At 52.6% G+C, this 18148-nt stretch overlaps 1 protein-coding gene across 1 annotated transcript in view; it reads left to right on the plus strand.

Moving 5' to 3' along the window:
• The first annotated feature begins 351 nt into the window (after window positions 1-351).
• The window catches only part of CCDC183 (coiled-coil domain containing 183), a 29152-nt gene continuing 11355 nt past the window's right edge, over window positions 352-18148 (plus strand). The window contains exons 1-8 of the mRNA XM_075120585.1: window positions 352-421; window positions 1209-1330; window positions 2642-2719; window positions 3899-4066; window positions 5091-5195; window positions 15606-15728; window positions 16312-16440; window positions 17928-17988. Coding sequence (XP_074976686.1) covers window positions 352-421; window positions 1209-1330; window positions 2642-2719; window positions 3899-4066; window positions 5091-5195; window positions 15606-15728; window positions 16312-16440; window positions 17928-17988 — 856 coding nt within the window. The remainder of the gene's footprint in view (window positions 422-1208; window positions 1331-2641; window positions 2720-3898; window positions 4067-5090; window positions 5196-15605; window positions 15729-16311; window positions 16441-17927; window positions 17989-18148) is intronic.

Here is an 18148-nt window from a genome sequence, read left to right on the forward strand (position 1 = left end):
CTCCTGAGGTCCCTTCCAACCCTGATATTCTATGATTCTATGAACCCAGTCTGTGGTCTTTCTAGGTAGTGTTATTGAGGCCTGTCAGACCAGCTCCCTGTGCAGGCTGTGACAGCACGCAAAGAGAACACACACGCACCCAACTGCCACCACTGAGAACCCAGTGATGCGTGACTGTGTCACAAAGATCCTCCTGATGTCACAGTACAAGGACAATAGAAAAGCTGATTCTAAAGGCAGATCTCTCTCCTGCTCAGCGGCTGGTGGGAGGAGAGGGCTAGAAGTGTCTCCAGGCAGGGACCCAAAGTCTGAGTGACTGTGACAGGATACTCTCTGCCTCATTCTGCCACCATGAAGTTCCAGAGGAAGAGGGACATCAAGCAGCAGATCCGGGAGCTGCGTGCCATCATCTCACTGCAAGGTGATGCTCTCTTTCTTGGCCAGGCTGTGACAGGCTGGAGTGAAAAGCCTTCCTGAGCCCGTCAAGCTGCCAGGACCCAGGAGCCAAGTGCAATCCTAGGCAGCAGGTCCGATGAGGTTGTAGCTGGGTTTGCAGCAGGCTCCAGAAAGGGCTCAGATGAGATGTGGGAGAAGGAAACCCCACAGATATTGATGAGCTGGGAGGTGGGGGTGGGCATGGAGGTCTAGTGACCAATAACCCTCAATGATGCCTGATGGGCATTGTGAGCCTTTAGAAATATGGGTCCAAATCCTGGCTGCCTAACACTTATGGACACACACCAGAAATCCCCTGGGCAGAGGGAGGTCTGGGTCCTGCAAAAAAAACCCAGAGAGGCTGCTGTGCTGGCCCTCGGTGAAAGGAGCTGTTGAGGGGCACCCCAGACTGGGAGTCACCTGCCCAAAGTCTGGGCTGGGGCTGCTGTAGGTCAGACCACGGGTGCATGGGGCTGTCTGGCTTCTGCAGCAGCAATGTGTGGCTGGCTGAGGATGCAGAATTTGACCTCTACAATGGAAATCCCAAGATGTTTCCATAGAATTATCCAATCCAGAAGGGGTGGGGGTTAAACGTGGAGCCAGATCCTCAGCTGGTCACCTCAGTGACATGCCCTGGGCACCAATTCTGTGACGGTGAGTTCCACCCACTCGCAGCGGAGCATGCAGTGCCAGGCCTTCCCCGTCAGAGCCTGGCGCATCGTGGCGAGGGACCTGGGTCTGCCCTTTGACTGAAATCCTCAGTTTACCTCTAGAACAAGGGAAGAAGCTTTTTGCGCATTCGACGGAGGAGAAGCTCACTCAGAACAAAGGGCTCATCAGCTTCCTTCGCGGGAATGTGCACAAGGAGATGTGCACCCTGGGCGTGGCTCAGAAGGTACCCACGCCCCCAGCCGGGGCATTGCTCTGCCAGCGCCTGGCTCTGCCCTCATGCCAAGGGGCAAGCTTGCTAAGCCTAACCCAGAGAGCCATCAGGGTGTGTGCAATCCCTGAGCCCCAGCACCCCAAACTGCTCCAGCTGAGGCTCTCCAACACTGTGCAGGTCTGAGCGGATTCACCTTCCACCCCCGGGGCCAGCAGGAGACAAAGGGAAATACCATTCAGTACTGCTGCCTGGATCCCCTCCTGCCCCCTTGGTCCCTGTTCTCCTGCCCCAACACCCAGCTTTGCAGCCCCCCGGGCCCCCTGCCCACCCCAGGCTGCCCCTCTGCTCTTCATCCCCCCACACCCTGCTCCCAGCCTTGGGCATCTCTCCCCTGGACTCCCTCAGCCACCTCGCTGCCCAGCCAGGGCTGCTACTAACCCCCGTCCTGCCCATGTCACGCACTTCCCCAGCTCCGGGCACTGCCCCCGCTGTGCCCCCCAGCACAGGCAGGCTGCTTCTCTCAGGGAGGCCGCTTCTCCCAGGGAGGCCCTGGCCAGCTCTCCTCCTGCTCCCCTCCCTCCGTGCCCCCTTTGGATCCTTCTCCCCATCATCCTTGTGCTGCCTTCCAGGCTCCCCTGCCCACAATGCTGACCTCCCCCAGCAGTGACCCGTGTGTCCTCCCAGGGTCTGAGCTTCTCCCACTGGCTCTGCAGTGCAGTGTGAGCTCCGTGGGGCAGGGCTGTTTCTTCATGGGCCAGCTACAGCTGCCCCAAGCAGCTCTGCCCCTTGGACATTGAAAACTGGCCTGCTAGTCAGAACTGGGCTGGCTACAGGGGGCAGTATGGCCTAGCAGTCTGAGTAAAAACGGGGGCCCAGGAATTCCTGAGTATTAAGCCAAGCTCTGACAATCTCACTTGCTGTGAGATCTTGGGCAAGTCACTATGGCATAGTTTGGGGCATCTGTGCTTTGGGCCCCAACATGATCTATCCTGGGCCTGGTTTCCAGAGGCACTGAGTGCTGAGAGCACCCACACTAGTCAGCCGGGGGCGTGGAAGTTCAGCCCCTCTGAAAGGCAGGTTCTAGCTGTCTCAGGAGGGGAAGCCAAAAATTGAGGCCCCTAAAATGTGTAGACACTTTCGCCTTACCCTGCCTTGCTTTCAGCCATTGGCAGCTGAGGATGCTCCCGTAGCTGGGGGTTGGGAGGGAGGTCAGCCCTTGACTGGGAATAATGCATTAACAATTACTGTGTGCGGATGCACTCACAAATTATTAGAAGTAGAACTTTGATCCCAAGTTTCTCTCTGCTCCTCTCCTGCCCACAGTATGACAAGGTGACGATTTCCCGGGCATGCTGGGAGCAAAAGCGCTTGAAGATGCATTTAGCCAGGAGCACCGTGGAGGTAATTGGCAGAGCACACACCCAGTCTGTCTGGCATTTACTGCTCAGTGACAGAGCAGAGAAAACGGGGGAAAGAGGACTGGAGGTGGCCCTAAAGGAAATTGTCCCTCTCAGTGATATGCCATCAAACCTCTGCTCCAGGGGACTGTACTGTAGTGAGTTGGGGAGTGTGTGTGCATGTGTGAACACACTCATGTGTGTCCCACCACCCTGTGCTGGATGGAATCAGAACTGCTCGACTGTGTGCCATAGACCCTATACTGCTAACAGTTACTGGAGATTCTCCTCTAGCTCAGGTGGCAAGGCCTTTGTTTCTGGAGCAGGAGGGTCTGTGCTATTGTCACAGAGAAGATCTCTGAACAGTGGCAGTGTGCAGCAGAGACCCCAGGAAAGGTTCATGTGGCTCCCTTGTGTTACAATGTGTTCCTGCCAGTCACACCAACTACTGTCAGTTCAAAGGCTTGTCACCGTGACGTACTGCCCCGGTGCTGTCCTCACCCTAGCTAGGGACCTTCCCTTCCTGCTGGATTCAAGACATGCCAGAGGTTAACAGGGGAGCAGCAGGGGCTACAGCATCAGCTCAGCTGGGGCCCTCACTGCTGGCAGATCAGCGGTCACTTCCAGCCCCAGTGGCCCTGTTTTCCCTTGGCGGGAGCAGCACCAGGGAGAGGAGAGGGATTCTGGGGGCACAGGTGTGTACTACTGATTTCCAGGCTTTGGTGGGATTAGAGCATCAGACTTTTCCACTGACTTTCAGACCCAGATCTGCATTCTGCAAAGAGCCCCTGCATGGATTCCTACCTGGTGTGTCACAGCTTGCATGAGCTCCAGTGATGGGTCCCACTCTTTACACTGGGCCAAACCCACACCCCAGAGCCCAGATCTCCCAGCCTGCACCCAGCAGGACTCCAGCTCGAGGCTCTGTCTGACATCGATCTTAGGGCTTATCCTGCTCCTGTCACTGTGGTATCTGGGCACCTGCCATGCACAATCAGCAGCTATTGTGGCCATCACCTCATCCCTGGCTCTCCTCCCTTTGGGATCTCTGCCTATCGCCAGGCTGCCTTTGGGCTGGCTGAGGGTGGGGTGGTTCAGAAGCTCACTTGGGGCCAAGCCCTCTGCAGGCTGCTCGTGGGTGAGCCCACCCAGTGCTCCCTGAGTGCCACTGTGTCTCTTTCAGGCCGCCCGAGAGAAGCTGCAAAACTCCATCTTTGACAGAATGAATGAGCACAATGTGCTGCTGTATGAGGTGAAGAAGCGGGGCGGGATGCTGGAGGGGCTGCAGAGAAAGCTGCGACACCTGGCAGACATGGAAGGAGTGGACAGACAGGGCCAGATACAACAGCAGGTGATAAGGGCTCAGCTCCAGTGGAAGACTGTGCATGCCAGAAATCTGTGGTAATAGCAATGGGCCAGGTCCCGGGAAGGGCTGTGAACTTACAGGTCCAACTGACTTCAGTTGGACCTGCAGGGGCATGGGCATCTCTGGAACCAGCCCAAGATGTGGCTTTTTTGGATGATGGTTAGCTCTGGACAGTCCCCATGTCCTTCCCAGTTTTCATGGGCACTCATACCCAACCAAGCACACTCATGCATGTGCACACTTAGGCCATACATGCACCTGTGTGCTCACTTGCACTTCTGCACCGTGAAGGCCCCACATCACAGGGACCTTGTTCCAGCTGCAGAGGCCTGGATGAGGAACCCCCTGGGGAGTCCATCTCCAATTCTAGTTCAGCCAGAGGGGTGGCCACAGAGTGACCCCAGACCTTCCCCTGGCTGCAGAGACTGACCCCAGTCCTTCCACTGCACCGCTAGTACCACAAAGTCCGCAGCGGAAGAGAACCTGGGCCCAGTACAAACTAACCTACTAATGCTACTGGGCAGGAGCAGCAAAGAGAGGAGATGAAAGGCAGGTCTGAAGCCCCATTTCCTGGGCTCATGCACCCAGAAGTTCCCAGGCTGGCTGCCCTGCTCTGTACACCAGCAGCATGCAGCCTTCCCACTGTCACCCCTAGCTGGAATCCATTATCAGTATCCCTCCTGTCCCCTGTAGCCGCCAGAAGAAAGGAGCTCACACAGTCAGTGGCCTCTCATGGGGAGGATGCTGGGCTTCAGTCCATGGCTAAGGGCAATGCAGCCTGGAAGAATCCTAACCTACCAGAGGAGAGCCCCGGGGCTGTGTCAAAAAGAGATTTTAAATGAATATAAGTCTACTGGAGCACCAAACCAATTGGCCCTCCCCATTCCTGAGGGCTCTGCAGCCCTAGCCAGCCAGCCCCAGGACTCTGAGTTGGCCCATCTGGTCCCCAGGAGCAGTCTCATGTTCCAGGCAACCCAGCAAAGCGACACAAGATCCTTCTCTGTTGCAGGTGATTCGTCAGCTGGAGAATAACACAGAGAAAATGCTTATGAAAATCAGGACTGGTGAAAAGATTTATTATCTGTATCTGAAGATGGTTGATTTCCTGAAGGATGTGAGCCTCCTCCCCGCACCATATGATCTCCCCAGGCTACCGTATGCCCCAAACAGGGTCATAATGCCACCTTAGGGCCCCACCCTTTGCCACTGGTGTGGGCAGGATCAAGCTCTAATTCGTTAATTTAGAGCAAAACAGTTGTGGGATGGGACTAGAACCCAACTCATGGACCATGGAGTAGCATAAAGGAGCAGGTCCAGGCATTGGCCAGAGGGGATCACTCAAGACAACCCCTTGTCCACCTGGAAATTAGGTGCCAGGTGCATTGTTTAAGAGAAGCTGATTGCACTAATGATCTTGCTGTGCTGGGTCTGCTTTGCGGCTAGAGATAAACCAGCCATAGTGTTCAGCTGTAAACTGCAACTTCCCCACAGCTCCTGGGTGTTTGGATCCAGAGTCTTGGCTCAAGCCAGTCTCTACCTGGAATCATAGAATCATAGAATATCAGGGGTGGAAGGGACCTCAGGAGGTCATCTAGTCCAACCCCCTCCTCAAAGCAGGACCAATCCCCAACTAAAGCATCCCAGCCAGGGCTTTGTCAAGCCTGACCTTAAAAATATCTAAGGAAGGAGATTCCACCACCTCCCTAGGCAACGCATTCCAGTGTTTCACCACCCTCTTAGTGAAAAAGTTTTTCCTAATATCCAATCTAAACCTCCCCCACTGCAACTTGAGACCATTACTCCTCGTTCTATCATCAGCTACCACTGAGAACAGTCTAGATCCATCCTCTTTGGAACCCCCTTTCAGGTAGTTGAAAGCAGCTATCAAATCCCCCCTCATTCTTCTCTTCCGCACACTAAACAATCTCAGTTCCCTCAGCCTCTCCTCAGAAGTCATGTGTTCCAGGCCCTAATCATTTTTGTTGCCCTCTGCTGGACTCTCCAATTTTTCCACATCCTTCTTGTAGTGTGGGGCCCAAAACTGGACACAGTACTCCAGATGAGGCCTCACCAACGTCGAATAGAGGGGAACGATCACGTCCCTTGATCTGCTGGCAATGCCCCTACTTATACATCCCAAAATGCCATTGGCCTTCTTGGCAACAAGGGCACACTGCTGACTCATATCCAGCTTCTCGTCCACTGTAACCCCGAGGTCCTTTTCTGCAGAACTGCTGCCGAGCCATTCGGTCCCTAGTATGTAGCGGTGCATTGGATTCTTCCGTCCTAAGTGCAGGACTCTGCACTTGTCCTTGTTGAACTTCATCAGATTTCTTTGGCCCAATCCTCTAATTTGTCTAGGGCCCTCTGTATCCTATCCCTACCCTCCAGCGTATCTACCTCTCCTCCCAGTTTAGTGTCATCTGCAAACTTGCTGAGGGTGCAATCCACACCATCCTCCAGATCATTAATGAAGATATTGAAGAAAACTGGCCCCAGGACCGACCCTTGGGGCACTCCACTTGATACCGGCTGCCAACTAGACATGGAGTCATTGATCACTACCCATTGAGTCTGACAATCTAGCCAACTTTCTATCCACCTTATAGTCCATTCATCCAGCCCATACTTCTTTAACTTGCTGACAAGAATACTGTGGGAGACTGTGTTAAAAGCTTTGCTAAAGTCAAGGAACAACACATCCACCGCTTTCCCCTCATCCACAGAGCCAGTTATCTCGTCATAAAAGGCAATTAGATTAGTCAGGCATGCCTTGCCCTTGGTGAATCCATGCTGACTGTTCCTGATCACTTTCCTCTCCTCTAAGTGCTTCAGAATTGATTCCTTGAGGACCTGCTCCATGATTTTTCCAGGGACTGAGGTGAGGCTGACTGGCCTGTAGTTCCCAGGATCCTCCTTCTTCCCTTTTTTAAAGATGGGCACTACATTAGCCTTTTTCCAGTCGTCCGGGACCTCCCCCGATCGCCATGAGTTTTCAAAGATAATGGCCAATGGCTCTGCAATCACATCCGCCAACTCCTTTAGCACTCTCAGATGCAGCGCATCCGGCCCCATGGACTTGTGCTGGTCCAGTGAGAATCATCTCACTGAGACCAGCTCCTGTCTCCTGGACCACAGCCTTATCCCTGGGAGTTGGCTCTGGGATTTACAGGCCCAGATATGTGAGATGGCTTCCCTTTCCAAGCCCCATGCTGGCCCTCTTTGGAGGGCTGCCACCTTTCTAATGGCTGGTAATCAGACACCCGAGGCCCCGCCTCCTGCCCTGACTCTTCCTTCCAAGGCCCTGACCCTCTTCGCCTCTTCTCCCAAGGCTCCGCCCTGCTCCACCTCTTCCCTCGAGGCCCTGCCCCTTCTCTGCCTCTTCCCCCAAGGCCCTGCCCCTGAGCACCATGTGCCGCCACAAACTGCAGGAGGCAGCGGCGGCAGCTGCTGCTGAGCTGTCTCCTTCCTTCTACCTCGGGTTGCCACCTTCTTCACAGATCAAAACATCGGACACCAGGGCCTGTCCAATGGCACCAAGACACACGAGCTGAAACCCGGATTGTCTGGGAGAAAACCGGACGGGTGGCAAACCTATCTCTTTGGAGAAGCTGCCTATTGTCCTTACATGTCTCCACAGTAGGGTGCAAGCTGGGGCTGCCAGAACAATAACATGATTGGCGCGTGTTTGGAAAAGCCGCAGTCCTGCTGATGTGTTTTCATTCTGGATTGAGAGCTTTAGAATTGGGGAATATGGTGAAGTCAGCAGATCATAATAGGCTCATCTTGGGAAAGGCATTTTTGGTCTAAAAGGCAATCAGACATTCATGTCCTGGGAAGTCACCAGTGCTGAATGTCGGTGTAAACAGTGTCTTGTTAAAAAATCCAAGCAATTCATGTTACCAGTTTGTGTCGATAAATGCAGACATCTCTGAGATTCAGTGTGCCGAGAACAGTCCACACAGTGGTGTGGAGACAAATCTGCAGTGTGCAGTCCATGCAGTGCTGCGGTGAGGAATCAGCACTGTGCAAGCCATGCAATGCTGCGGTGAGGAATCAGCAGTGTGCAGTCCATGCAGTGCTGCGGTGAGGAATCTGCAGTGTGCAAGCCATGCAATGCTGCGGTGAGGAATCTGCAGTGTGCAGTCCATGCAGGGCTGTGGAGAGGAATCTGCAGTGTGCAATCCATGAAGTTATGCAGTGAGGAATCTGCAGTGTGCAGTCCATGCAGTGATGTGGCGAGAAATCTGTAGTGCAGTGGTTCTCAAACCTTTTTTTCGCGGACCACTTGAACATTGCTGAGGGTCTTGGCGGACTACTTAATGATCTTTCCAAATGTTGTTTGTACCGTTAGCTAACTATTGTTAAGTGCTTTGGATAAAAGCACTATATAAAAAAACCCTTAATAATTACCCTTTTTTTGTTCTACAAATAAAAGTACAAAACTCATATTTTAATACCAGTAGTCTTACCTTTCTAATGTGATGGATGTGCCTTCTCTCCCCCGCTGCAGCAGCCCCTGTAAAAGAAGGAGGAGGGTCTCTCCCTCTCTCCCCTGCCGCAGCAGCCCCTGAGCTGGGGCTGGGAAGGAGGGCCGTCTCTCCCCAGCAGCTGCAGCTCTGAAAGGTCACCTTTTTCTCTGGCCACCACAGAACTGCACTTCCCAAATTCCCCCCACCCCTCCTTCTCTCCCCACTGCCCCCTGCCCCCCATGGCCACCACCTCACCTTACATGTGCATCTTCCCCAGGATCCAAGCACCTAATTAGTGGAGCCATGCCTGCACGGCTCCACTAATTAGGTGCGTGGCCCTTCATCCTCTTGTGTGCGGCCATCCAGGCACGCACCTTAGAGGGAACTATCTGCGGACCAGCTGCATGGAGCTCTCCACGGCTCACAGTTTGAGAACCTCTGCTGTAGTGTATGTTATTGCAAAGCATGGGCTGGGCAATGCTGCAGTGAGAAAGCCAGGAGCTGTTGGGGGTGTGATTTGCAGTCTGGCAGGCATTGAGAAACCAGAAGCAGGTGGTGTGCAACATTGCAGGGGGTAACGCTTCAAGGAGAGGACAACAAAGCATGCTGTATGGAGCTGTTTGGAAAACACAACTGTATTTTGAAGATCCAGAGTCAGCTCCCATTCTGCCCCTTTGCACCGTCTGCAGGGGTAGACAAGGCCTGTCTATTTGGAGGGGGAGGGGAAAGGGGCTAGAGTGAAAAATAATCAAATAACAGCTGCAGATTCTCATTCTGACATGATGTAATTATTGTAGTAGGCACAGTCTGCTGATAACTCTGTTCTCTTGAATCCAGGGGGGACTCTGAGGGTTGCTTCATGTCCCTTGGTATTAGCTGGCCCTTGGTCATCAGGGATGGGGAAGGTTTCTCCTGTGCCAGGCTCTGACTCCTTTCTTCCCTGGCTCGGAAATGGCTCAGCAAGCAGGGCCTCTTCTTCTTGTGAGGGGGAATTCTGAGTGCCTGGGTGAGACCCCCATCTGTGCTTCTCCCCCTCTTCCTGCAGCTCTCTTCTCTCTTCTTCGGTGCACAAGGACTTTGGAATCCAGATCCTCTCTCATGAAGGAGACCTGAGACAGGTCCAGCCAGTGGCCATTCCTCTGGGGCTGGCTCCCAGAGCCACCTGACTGGCTCTTCTCTTTTTCCTGCCCTGTGCTGAGTTGCATGTGCTCTTTTCACAAAGGGATAGGGGAGGCCAGGCCAGACATCTAAGTGCCAGGATCCTTCACCTGTTCTTGTGCAGCCTCTGGCCCAGGATCCTTCACCTGGGTGGCTAAGGGCTCCAGCTTCCCTCTTCTTGTCAGAGTCGCTGGTTGAGGAGGCACCCGAGGGCCATGTAAAGAGAACAGAAGAGTGGCTTCCCAGCATAAGACAGCCCCCACTAAGGGCAGAGGAGTGGGGGAGCAGTATTGGGCCAAGAAGGCCTTTCCCCCAACAGCTGCTGGGCATGGAGCCCTGGCAGTCTGGCAGGAGGGAGTGGGGAGCGTGCAAGGAGGAAAGACTGGCTGCAGCCACTGAGCAGAGCAATGGATCGGGGAAGGACTGGGACTGTGAGTCAGACTCACCCAGAATCCACTTCCTGCAACTAAGGGGGGACTACTGGACTCTGAGGGTGAGCTGGGAAACATCTCCCCCACCTCAACTGAAGCCCTCAACTAGCAAGACTGTGTAGACATAAGGCTGGAGCCATGCCCCAAACTGAAGGGAAACAGGGAAGGTAGGAAGTGGCCCAGGGGAGGCTGAGCTGGAATGGCAGCTGGAAGGGACTGAGTCACCCCTTGCCTCTCTCTACTTGGGCCCTGGGCCAGACCTGGGGGACAAGGAGGGGCCAGGTCCTCCTGTGCTTCCTTCTCTCTTCCCCTGGCCTCCTGGGTGGCAGGTGACGAACTGTGGGTTGGCTGCTGGGCCCCCAGAGTGCCTGGAAGAACTGCCTCAAGGCTCGGAGAGACTGCCGCAGATTGACTACTAGGTCTACTGGCCCCTGAGCAAAGCCTGCTACATGTAAGCGGGGGAATGGTCCCATTAGTGTGGGGAATTCCCTGCTTACACACTACACCAGTGAAGTGGGCTAGCGAAAGGATCTGAGTCCTCGCTCCCACTCCCTTTACCCCGAGGCCTGCCTGACCTCGAGGGCTCCCTTCCACTCTCCTGGGTGGCAGAGTCCTCATAACTCCAACAAGGCTGGGCCCAGGATTCCTGGGGGGCTCGACCCCCCACCTTGTTGTGGTCACGCAGGACAGAGACTAGGGTGCCCCCACTCCGGGGTGCTCTCTGTGCTCTGGATGCTTCCCTGACCCACTGATCGTTCCATACAGTTCAAAGCAAATTCAATTTATTAAACAGGAATCAGTTTTAAAAATAAGGAAAAAATGGGAAAGGTGAAAGGAAAACCCGTCACCCCACTCTGTGGCCCAGGGACGTCACAACCAGCGTCTCTGGAGCGTCTGGGCAGTTCACAGTCTGTCCCTCCCCCAGCCCAAGCCCCTGCCCAGGCCCTGGCTGTGCTGCAGGGATGCTGCGGGTTGGATACTTGCTCTGGTGGTGGCCACATGCCCTCAGGCTCCAGGTGGCAGGACCCTTCTTCCCAGCCTCAGCCCCACTCCCCCATCGGGGTTACATTTCCCCTCTAAGTCTGGCCTGCAAGGCCTCTGGCTGGGGGTGTCTTCTTGCACTAGGCCCCCTGCCCAGGGTCCCCCAGCACTCTTCCCAGCAGCTCCCTGCACCCAGCTCCAGACTGCTCCAGCCCCAGCCCCAGCCCCACTGTGCCACAGCCCTGATGCTGCTCTGCCTTCAACGCAGCTCCCTGGGCCGCTCCTCTGGCCCCTCTGCTCCCAGTGCAGGTCTGCTCCCTGGGCCGCTCCTCTGGCCCCTCTGCTCCCAGTGCAGGTCTGCTCCCTGGCCGCTCCTCTGGCCCCTCTGCTCCCAGTGCAGGTCTGCTCCCTGGGCCGCTCCTCTGGCCCCTCTGCTCCCAGTGCAGGTCTGCTCCCTGGGCTGCTTCTCTGGCCCCTCTGCTCCCAGTGCAGGTCTGCTCCCTGGGCCGCTCCTCTGGCCCCTCTGCTCCCAGTGCAGGTCTGCTCCCTGGGCCGCTCCTCTGGCCCCTCTGCTCCCAGTGCAGGTCTGCTCCCTGGGCTGCTTCTCTGGCTGACACGGCCCTGCTCCACAGCTCAGCTCGGGCCCCTGCTCTCCCCTTATCTTGGCCCAACACTGTCCGACCCAGGCAATTCCAGCTCACCTGGAGGACAGGACCACCCTGGTCTTCCGATTCCCTCGTTAGCCCACCCACCTTGTCAATCAGACTGATCTGAAGCATTGGCCTCTCCCCATTGCTCTTGGGGACTGTCAGTCTCAGGGTCCTGATTTCCCACCTTCCCTTCCCCTTCCTTTTGGTACTGGGAGATGGCCAACCAAAAAAACCTCATGAGTTTTAGTAAGGGGCCAACAGTCCCCTTACATTCAGTAACCAACAGATCAGGTGTAGGCTGTTCGCTTTCTTCTTTCTGCCTCCTTCTAGACGGACCTCTAAAGTACACAGTGACTCAGAAACCAAGAGGCCATCTAAATGTTTCAATTTACCAGGAGAGATTGTGTGTGTGTGTTTCAATTCTGCAATCCTATGCCTTTCTCACTAAGTGAGCAGTGACTGCATGAAGTACAGAAACAAAGTGGATATTTTCAAGGCTGAAATGAAATCACTTAAAACAGGAGGAACCAACGCTTCCAACCAAGGAGTGGATCAATCCCTGCTGGTTATAAAACTAAGCTGTCTCACTATCATTTGTAACAGAAACCAAATGCCCGCTAGCATTTCTGAGACATCTCATCAGCCATGACATAAGTCTTTCCCTGCAGATCCCTTTGGGGAAAAGACTGTTCTCTCTGCTCATCTTGGTTTCATGGTTTTCAGTGGCTCAGTGGTTGATTTCAGAGTAACAGCCGTGTTGAACAGTGGTTGATGTTCTTCAAAAGACCCAGAGAATGTCAGGGTCATGCTAAGTTTTCAGTACTCTCAGAAGAAAGAATAAAACCAGAAGATCCTAATGGAAATACTAAGTCATACGTGGTATCTTGCCAGACAGGGACTTGCATTGGAAGACCCTTATACTGAACAACCCAAAAATGGGCCTTACCTGGAGAGTTCAACTGTAGCTGTATTCAGCTGCATTGCTTGCAGACAGAATGTGATTCTGGTATTTCAAAGGGGCTGAAAAAGAGTCAAGACAAATTCCCAAGCTCAGTTATTAAAAATGAGCTAATAGACATGGTGGCTCTTAAAGTGGGAAGGCAGATTTCTGAGAGGGTTTCTGGGCAGAGGTGTACAGTGATGATGGATGAAACAACGGATTTCTCCAACAAAGAGCAAGTGGCTTTATGCCTACAATATGTCGGTGATGAGATGAATGTGCATGAGGAGTTCATTGCATTGTACAATGTGGCCTGCACATTGACAGAGGTAATGGTATCAGTTATTAAAGGTATTATTGTGCCTAAATCTGAGGATCAACAACTGTCATGGACAATGCTGGGTTGGTGCCATTAATATGCCAGGTTGTATCAGGTGCAGCAACCAGATTTCAACAGGAGGAATCATAAGCATGTCAGGATGCTATTAAAAATAATACTTGTTGCAGTTTCAGAGGTAACTGTACCTGTACTCCCCCTGGAGGGTGTGCACTTAAAGTTTCAGGCTTCTAGCCATCACCTGTCTCTGGGCAGGGTCCTTTGTTCCACTTCATTCTGCCTGGGAGAGTGGGGGGTTAATTCTGCACAGCTCCCTGCCTTACACTGTGATATACTCAGCAAGCCAGTCTGCCTGCAGGCCAGTCCCTGTGCTTTCCTTTGTCTCTGAAGGCGATGACCAGTGTACTGTCAACACTTACAAGCTATAACCCAGCTCTTTCTAGGCAAGCACCTTTATTCTTGAGGTAAAAGCATCACAGAGAAAAAGTATAAAAACAGTAAACAGATGTAAACACCCATAATTATACCAGGAGTCACCCTCAGTCTTTTGGGGCAAAGGTCAAGGTCCTCCCAACCCTTCAGCAGGATTGGAGCCCCTTGGACAAAAGTTCACATCCATTTGCCAGATTGGAGAGAAGGCCCTGGATCAGTTCAAGCTCATCCTTTTATACCAAAAACCCTTTCTTTGTTTTCTAATCTGTGGAAAACCCAGCATGAGCCAGTATATGCAAACCACCCCAGGGTGGTGCTTCTTTGGGGTTGTTTCCAATCCCCAGGAGTAACCACGCCCTCTGTTTTTAGTTCCTGGAGGCGCTGTGGTAACCCTCCCCCGGAGCAGAACACAAACATATAGAAACCATTCATAAGTTTAATACAATGATCCCCAAAGCTACTGCATGGGGTTGCAATGTCTGTGACAATTCTATCCTGAAAGATACCACTTATGAAATTACAAAATGATGTAAAAAAGTCACCCCAACAAGATGCTGTACTTCAGGACATAAAATATGAAGTGTTCAGTACACCACCAAACATCTGTGTCCTCTGTCCAGCAATGGACTCTCTGTGCAGAAGCATTGGCTTCATTTGAGAGCTACTTTTCACTGTGGACAACTTGAGAGGTTGCAAAGGACGCAATGAAAGATCCTGAAATTAGAGCTCAGAATTCAAATGGAAAAGTTAAATTTCCTCTTGGTATTGAACTAGGTTGAGAAGTCCTAAAAACAGTAGACAATGTATCATATTCTGCAAGGGTCAGACGTTTCAGCAATAGAAGGTCAATCCCATATGAAAATGACACTGAATTCACTTCAGTCCATCCAATCGGATGAAAACTACAACTTACTCTGGGAGAAAATCTGCCAGAGAAGTTTGAAATTGAAGATAGAAGGCACAAGCTTCCAAGAAAGAGAAAAGTTCTGAAGAAAATGCAAATAGGAACAGGTGAACTCAGCTACCCAAATACACAAAGAAATTTGATAAGTACATCTACTTCAAAGTAATTTATTTTACACGTTTAGTGTTCAATCAAGATTTGAACAGAGAGGCTACAAATTATTAAAAATAATACGCTCATAACAACACGAACTGTAACAGGGACGCAATTTCAAGATGTGCTACAGAGGTATTGTTCCGATTTCGACCATGATCAACTGGTTACTCAGCCTCATCTATTTCAAGTCAACTGTCATCTTACAGAAAGATTGGTGAAGGCTGTTCATAAATATCTCAGCTTGCTCTGCCAAACCAAACATTGGCTGTTTTCCAAAGCAGTGAAGTTGATATACCTGATTTTGCTGGAACAGCAACCAATGGTGTAAGTGAAGGTAGTTTCAGCACTCTTCAGCGTGTTAAACTATGGCTTTGATCCACAATGGGACAATCACAGCTCAACGGTGTGTGATTTTTTACATGTACACAAGGACAAAGCTGATAATTTACAGATGTTGCAGAAGAATTCATTGCAAGCAATGCAGAGCAAAAATCATTGTTTGCAACTTTTTCACATTTGTAAATTGTTCTTTTTATTCCTGTTTTATGTTTTTGTGCGCAGTTTTGTGCCAGGACTAAATTTGTGAGCTAAACAAGCTCTGGTTCCAAACTCTGTGCCTCCTTGATTTATTAATGCAATCCCTAAATTCTGGGGAGCTAAAAGCACCCCAAGCCCCTGTTCTTTACATGAGTGGTACTAGGTGTGGTATGATCTGGCCAGTTGGGAATTTCTTTGGAGCCGGCTCTGCCCCACCAACATAGGGGCTGTGTCAGGAGAGAGAGGAGATGTAATGGGAGTGAGGGGAAACAGAGTAGGATGGGGTGAAACTTTGCTCCCTTACAGTTGTTCTTAGTTGGTCTGTGGTCCCTTAGCATCCAACGCCCCTTCCCCGTACCCATGTTGTGCAGGCGAGAATCTGGCCCAGGAGTTTTGCCGTTGAGTTCCTTGTTGATTCCAGAGCTGGTTCATTGATTCTCCATTATGCTGGGTGGGGGCACAGGGTTGTACTGCACCAGCATGTGCTATAGGTCGTGAGAATTGCTGTCTGTGTCTCTGTGCGTAGGAATTAGCCCAGCTCCCTTTGCAGCTGAACGTCCTTCAGCACATGGTAGAAGTCTACCAGGTGGAGCTGAAGGGCATGAGACTGATGGCTGTGGATGCCACCGAAGCGACAGAAGCAGCCAAGGTGAGAACTCTGCTTGGGAATCAGGTACTGGGCATGTTGGGAGAGGTCCTGGCTCAAGGGCTGCAGCATCTGTTGCATGCAGTGACCTTTCTAGGAATGACTTAGGCCCCTACTCCGGTTAATTTTCTTGCCATAAAGAGCAGAACAAACTGAGTGGGGGATTCCAGTGCCCACCAGGCTTCCCCTGCCCTAGAGCCACCCCACACCTGGGTGCTGGGGACAGCTTGCTGAAAGTACTAGGTATGAAATACCCAGACGGGTTCAAACCCTGGCTGCTTCAGTGTCCCTGGCAATTTATTTTGTGGAGAATCTTTTGGAAAAGACCTTAAAAGCTGAGGGCCTGGCTGCCCTGCCCAGGCTCTAAAGATCCCACGGCACATTTCGTAGGATGTAGGGGCTTGCCGAGGCATCCTTGGCCATGCTGTGCAGTGCACTATGGGCCAGTTGTCTGCCACCCTCTGCCCCAGAGGTGGCTGCATTGTAGCAGTGCAGTGGGGATGCAGCTTGTGCAGTACTTTGGCATGGAAGAGGCTTTATTGATGTGATAATTGTTATTCCCTTCCCTGACTGTGCCACACTCCAGGCGGACATGATCAATATGGAAACTGAGTTCATTGCAGAGAGAAAGTTCAGGGAGAATTCCCTAAACTTCCAAAAGAAGCAGATTGACAGGATCCGGGTCAAGGATGCGAGCGAGCGGCACAGGAGAGTGGTGAGTCCACGTGAGCTATGGGCGCAGAAGGGCAAGTGAGCTCACGCTGTGTGCCTGGCTTGGGGATCATGAATGGGAAGTTTGCCCCAGCAGGGGAATATTTATGGCCTTCTCGACCCTGACAGCCCCTAGCACAGGATGCCTTTGGGGTGAGCAGCTGCCCAGTGAACATCAACTCCTGTGGCTTGACTGATGGAATCCAATGTGAAAAGTGCGGCGTTGGGCTGGGGTCTCTTCAGCTCCCAGAAGCTAAGCACAGCCAGTGCTTGGGTGGGAGAGTGAACTCCACGAGGAGCAGTGGGGGTAATGTAGCCCTTGCCCTGACTCCAGCCGCTGCAGAAGGACCTGTCCTAGGCGATTCTTTCCTTTGAGTCAGCAGGGCTGCTGCTGGAAATGGTGCTCTTTGGATGAGCCAGAAACCCAAGTCCTGGCTCTTGGTTACAATCATCCTTTGCCCTCATCGCTCCTTCCAGTCATGGGTCTTCAAACAGAAAGACTGAAGCCTCTCAACCTCCTGTGAGGTAGATCAGTACCATTATCCCCACTTTGCAGGTGTGGAAACTGAGGCACAGAGAGGGACAGTGACTTCTGCCAGGTCACAAAATGAGCCTGTGGCAGAGCTGGGACTAGGACCCAGGAGTCCTAGCGCTGTACTATAACTGCAGGACCATCCTCTTCCTCATACCAGAAATGAGTTGTTATCCCTGGTGCCGGGCAGGCCCCAGCTTGGGTAATGACATTCACCTACTTAAGGCTCCCCCTTCAGGGTCCCTTGGAGAAATTGTCCTTCTCTGCCGAGCCAGAAAGCTGCAGGAGGTTGCTGGTGCAGGATGGGTGCATTGACTCAATGACTGATGGCCACGTGTGCTGGGCCTGATCCCTGTGACCCTACACTTGTGTCAGGACTGACACCTTGGCAGAGTGGGTGTGAAACACAACAGTGGCATTTTACAGTTTCTCTTCCCTGGTGTCAGCGACAATGCAAAGTACAAGGGGCCTCAGACTGGGAGGCGACAGTGGATTTACTCTGGAGTTACATTGGTGGACGTGAGATCTGACGGGAAGGATCATCCCGTGGTTCAGGTGCTGACCTAGGAAATGGAAGACCTGCATTCACCTGCCTGCTCCTCCACAGATACCCTGGGTGACCATAGGCAAGTCCTTGGGCCTCAGCTCCTCGTCTGTACAATGAGGATAATACTCCTGCACTGTCGCACAGGGTAAAAACATTAGAGATTGGGAGGCAGCCAGACACTGTGGTGATGGGGGCCAGATAAGCATATAATCTAGCCAGAACCTGGCCCCTGTCTATAAAGTGCTTTGGGATCCCCCCGGCTGAGAGAAGCTACATGTCTGGATCATTACCAGGGACCCAACCTCTTGGGTTGGCTCTGCCCTGAAGCCAAGTTGGCTTGGCATGGTCCAGGTGCCTCATTTCCTCCCAGGCTTTTCGGTGAATCATTCAGTTGCTTCTAATTCCCTTGCAGCAAGCCAGGCGAGAGCTCAATGTGGATTTCCCAGGCCTGATGTCGCGTGAGTCGCTGAAAGGTGAGGTTGCATTTCGGCCAGGCCTGCTACTGGAAGCTTCCTCTGCTGTGCACATGCTGATGGAAAGGAAGGACTGGAGCCCAGTACCCTGGTGGCTTAGCATTCGTAACTCCGGGAGCTGCTCCAGGGTGCAGCCTGCTGAGGGCTCAGGCAGCACCCC

The sequence above is a fragment of the Caretta caretta genome, chromosome 16 (genome assembly GCF_965140235.1).
Source record: "Caretta caretta isolate rCarCar2 chromosome 16, rCarCar1.hap1, whole genome shotgun sequence".
Taxonomy (NCBI): Eukaryota; Metazoa; Chordata; order Testudines; family Cheloniidae; genus Caretta; species Caretta caretta.